We start from the raw sequence: 4,912 nt of genomic DNA on the forward strand, positions 1-4,912 counted from the left end.
ATTAAAAGACTTAGAGTGGCTGAAATAGATTTAAAAAAAAAAAAAAAAAAAAAAAAAAAGACCCAATGATCAATGATCTATTGCCTACAAGAAACACATTTCATATACAAAGGCACATAGAGACTGAAAACAAAGGGGTGAAAAAAGATATCCACGCCAGTGGAAACCAAAAAAGAGCAGCAGTAGCTATACTAACATCAGACAAAATATATTTCAAGACAAAAACCATAAAAAGAGACCAAAAAAGGTCACTATGTAATGATAAAGTGGTCAAGAGGATATAACAATTGTAAATATATATGCACCCAATGCTGGAGCACCCAGATTGTAAAGCAAATATTATTAGAACTAAGGAGAAAGAGAAACTCTAATACAGTAATAGCTGGAGATTTCAACACCCCACTTTCAGCACTGGGCAGATCATCCAGACAGAAAATCAACAAAGAAACATCAGACTTAATCTGCACTATACACCAAATGGATCTAATAGATATTTACAGGACATTTCATCCAATAGCTGCAAAATACACATTCTTCTCCTTAACACATGGATCATTCTCACGAATAGACCATATGTTAGGCCACAAAACAAGTTTTGAAAATTTCAAACAAAATTGAAATTATATCAAATATCTTCATTGACTACAGTGGGATAAAACCAGAAAACAATAGCAAGAGAAATTTTGGAAACTATACAAACACATGGAAATTAAACAATATGTTCCTGAATGAGCAGAGGGTCAATGAAGAAATTAAGAAAAAGATTTAAAATTTTTCTGAAACAAGTGAAAATGGAAACAAAACATACCAAAACTTATGGATACAGCAAAAGCAGTACTAAAAGGAAAGTTTATAGCAATAAGTGCCTACATCAAAAAAAAAATGGGAAAAACTTCAAACAACCCAAAAATACATCTTAAAAAACTTAAAAAGCAAAAGAAAACCAAACCCAAAATTAGTAGAAGAAAAGAAATAGGCTGAGTGCAGTGGCAGAGGCCTGTGGTCCCAGCACTTTGGGAGACTGAGGCGGGCAGATCACTTTAGCTCAGGAGTTCAAGACCAGCATGGGGAACATGGTGAAACCCCATCTCTACAAAAAAAAAAAAACAGTATATATATATATAAGCAAGGCATAGTGGCATGTGCATGTAGTCCCAGCTACTCAAGAGGCTGAGGTGGGCAGATTGCTTGAGCCTGGGATGCAAAGGCTGCAGTGAGCTGTAATTGTGTGACTGCACTCCAGCCTGGGCAACAGAGTGAGACCCTGTCTCTAAATAAATAAATAAATAAATAAGAAATAAATAATAAAGATCAGATTCAATGCTGGAAAAAGAATTGCAGTCCGCAGTGCTGCTGTTACAGAGGTCTCCAGCGCCTTCCCTCTCCTGTGCAAAATGGCAACTCTTAAGGAAAAACTCATTGCACCAGTTGCGGAAGAAGAGACGACAGTCCCAAACAATAAGATCACTGTAGTGGGTGTTGGACAAGTTGGTATGGCGTGTGCTATCAGCATTCTGGGAAAGTCTCTGGCTGATGAACTTGCTCTTGTGGATGTTTTGGAAGATAAGCTTAAAGGAGAAATGATGGATCTGCAGCATGGGAGCTTATTTCTTCAGACGCCTAAAATTGTGGCAGATAAAGATTATTCTGTGACTGCCAATTCTAAGATTGTAGTGGTAACTGCAGGAGTCCGTCAGCAAGAAGGGGAGAGTCGACTCAATCTGGTGCAGAGAAATGTTAATGTCTTCAAATTCATTATTCCTCAGATTGTCAAGTACAGTCCTGATTGCATCATAATTGTGGTTTCCAACCCAGTGGACATTCTTACATATGTTACCTGGAAACTAAGTGGATTACCCAAACACCGCGTGATTGGAAGTGGATGTAATCTGGATTCTGCTAGATTTCGCTACCTTATGGCTGAAAAACTTGGCATTCATCCCAGCAGCTGCCATGGGTGGATTTTGGGGGAACATGGCGACTCAAGTGTGGCTGTGTGGAGTGGCGTGAATGTGGCAGGTGTTTCTCTCCAGGAATTGAATCCAGAAATGGGAACTGACAATGATAGTGAAAATTGGAAGGAAGTGCATAAGATGGTGGTTGAAAGTGCCTATGAAGTCATCAAGCTAAAAGGATATACCAACTGGGCTATTGGATTAAGTGTGGCTGATCTTATTGAATCCATGTTGAAAAATCTATCCAGGATTCATCCCGTGTCAACAATGGTAAAGGGGATGTATGGCATCGAGAATGAAGTCTTCCTGAGCCTTCCGTGTATCCTCAATGCCCGAGGATTAACCAGCGTTATCAACCAGAAGCTAAAGGATGATGAAGTTGCTCAGCTCAAGAAAAGTGCAGATACCCTGTGGGACATCCAGAAGGACTTAAAAGACCTGTGACTACTGGGCTCTAGGCTATAGAAATTTAAAAACTACAATGTTATTAACTCTGAGCCTTTAGTTTTCATCCGTGTACATGGATCGCAGTTTGCTTTGATCTTCTTCAATATGTGAATTTGGGCTCACAGAATCAAAGCCTATGCTTGGTTTAATGCTTGCAATATGAGCTCTTGAACAAATAAAATTAACTATTGTAGTGTGCTTCTAAAAAAAAAAAAAAAAAAAAAAAAAAAAAAAAAAAAAAAAGAATTGCAAAAAAAAGGGGGGGGGGGAGAAAAAAATAAAAAGATCACCGCAAAATGAATAAGATTGAAATAAAAAATACAGAATATTAATGAAATGAAAAGTTGTTTTTTGAAAAGGTAAACAAAATCAACAAATCTTTAGCAACACTAAGAAAAAAAGAGAGAAGACCCAAGTGCACAAAATTATAGATGAATAAGGAGACATTATAAGTGATACTGCAGAAATTCAAAGAATCATTAGAGTCTACTATGAGCAGCTATATGCCAATAAATTAAAGAACCTAGAAGAAATGGGTAAATTCCTAAACACATGCAATCTACCAAGACTGAACCATAAAGAAATCCAAAATCTCAACAGACCAATAACAAGTAATGAGATAGAAGCTGTGATAAAATGTCTCCCAGCAAAGAAAAGCCTAGGACGTAATGGCTTCACTGCTGAATTTTACCAAACATTTAGAGAATAACTAATATGAATTCTACTCAAACTATTTCAAAAAAACAGAGGAAGGAATACTTCCAAACTCATTTATCAAGGCCAGTATTGTCCTGATACCAAAACCAGACAAAAATACATTTAAAATAGAAAGCTGTAGGCCAATATCCCTGATGAATATCGATGCAAAAATCCTCAACAAAATATTAACAACCAGTAGTCAACAACACATTAAAAAATAATTCATCATGATCAACTGGGATTTTCCCAAGAATGCAAGGATCGTTAAATACATGCAAATCAATCAGTTATAAATCATATAGACACAATGAAGAACAAAAACTATATAATCATTTCAATCGATGCTGAAAAGGCATTTGATAAAATTCAACATCCCTGCATGATAAAAACCCTGAAATAACTGGGTATAGAAGGATATACCTCAACAGAGTAAAAACCATATATGACAGACCCACAACTGGTATCATACTAAACAGGGAAAAGCTGAAAGCCTTTCTATAAGATCTGGAAAAAGACAAGAATGACCACTTTCATCACTGTTATTCAACATAGTATGGGAAGTCGTAGCTAGAGCAAGCAGACAAGAGAAAGAAACAAAGGGCATCCAAATTGGAGAGGAAGAAGACAAATTATCATTGTTTGCAGATGATATGATCTTATATTAATATCTGGTAAAACCTAAAGACTCCACCAATGCTATTAGAATTGATGAACAAATTCAGTACAGTTGCAGGATACAAAATCAATATACATATATCAGTAGTGTTTCTAGATGCCAACAATGAACAATCTGAAAAAGAAATCAAGAAACCCATCCCATTTATAATAGCTACAAATAAAATAAGATACCTAGGAATTAGCTAAACAAAATAAGTAAAAGATTTCTACGATGAAAACTATAAAGCATTGATGCAACAAATTGAAAATAACACCAAAAAATGGAAAGATATTCCATGTTCATGGATTGGCAGAATCAATATTATCAAAATGTTCATCTTACCCAAAGCAATCTACAGATTCAATGCAATCCCTATCAAAAGACCAATGACATTCTTCACAGAGATAGAAAAAACTGTCCTAAAATTGATACGGAACTGCAGAAGACCCAGAATAGCCAAACCTATCCTGAACAAAAAGAACAAAACTGATGGAACCACATTACCTGACTTCAAATTGTACTACAGAGTTATGCTAACCAAAATAGCATGATACTGACATAAAAACAGACACATGGACCAATGGAACAGAATAGAGAATCCAGAAATAAATCCGTACATCTGTGGTGAACTCATTTTCAACAAAGATGCCAAGAAGTTACATTAGGGAAAGGACAGTGTCTTTGATAAATGGCGCTAGGAAAACTGGATTCCCATATGCAGAAGAATGAAACTAGACCCCTATCTCTCATCATATACAAAAAGTCAAATCAAAATGGATTAAAGACTTAAATCTAAGACCTCAAACCATGAAACTACGAAAAGAAAGCATTGAGGAAACTCTCCCAAGACATTATTCTGGGCAAACATTTTTTGAGTAATACTCCACAAGCACAGGCAACGAAAACGAAAATCTTCTGCACAGCAAAGGAAATAAATCCATCAACAAATTGAAGTGACATCTCATAGAATGGGAGGAAATATTTGCAAACTGCCCATCTCATGGGGATTAATAGCCAGGGGGGTAAAGGGGGTGCTATTACTCCCCATATCGCAGGGGGTGCCTAACCCCCTGCGATGTGGATTCTACCATCCAGGGAGGGAGGGGGGTTGCTATTACTCCCCATATCACAGAGTGGTGCCTCACCCCCCTGA

General features: G+C 36.7%; 1 protein-coding gene across 1 annotated transcript; it reads left to right on the top strand.

Annotated features, from left to right (window-relative positions):
* The first annotated feature begins 1,347 nt into the window (after positions 1 to 1,347).
* Positions 1,348 to 2,645, top strand: LOC104682736 (L-lactate dehydrogenase B chain). The gene has a single exon (XM_030920221.1). The coding sequence runs from the start codon at positions 1,395 to 1,397 to the stop codon at positions 2,397 to 2,399; it is 1,005 nt and encodes a 334-aa protein (XP_030776081.1). The 5' UTR covers positions 1,348 to 1,394; the 3' UTR covers positions 2,400 to 2,645.
* The last annotated feature ends 2,267 nt before the right edge of the window (positions 2,646 to 4,912 follow it).

This window comes from Rhinopithecus roxellana, chromosome 16 (genome assembly GCF_007565055.1).
Source record: "Rhinopithecus roxellana isolate Shanxi Qingling chromosome 16, ASM756505v1, whole genome shotgun sequence".
Taxonomy (NCBI): Eukaryota; Metazoa; Chordata; class Mammalia; order Primates; family Cercopithecidae; genus Rhinopithecus; species Rhinopithecus roxellana.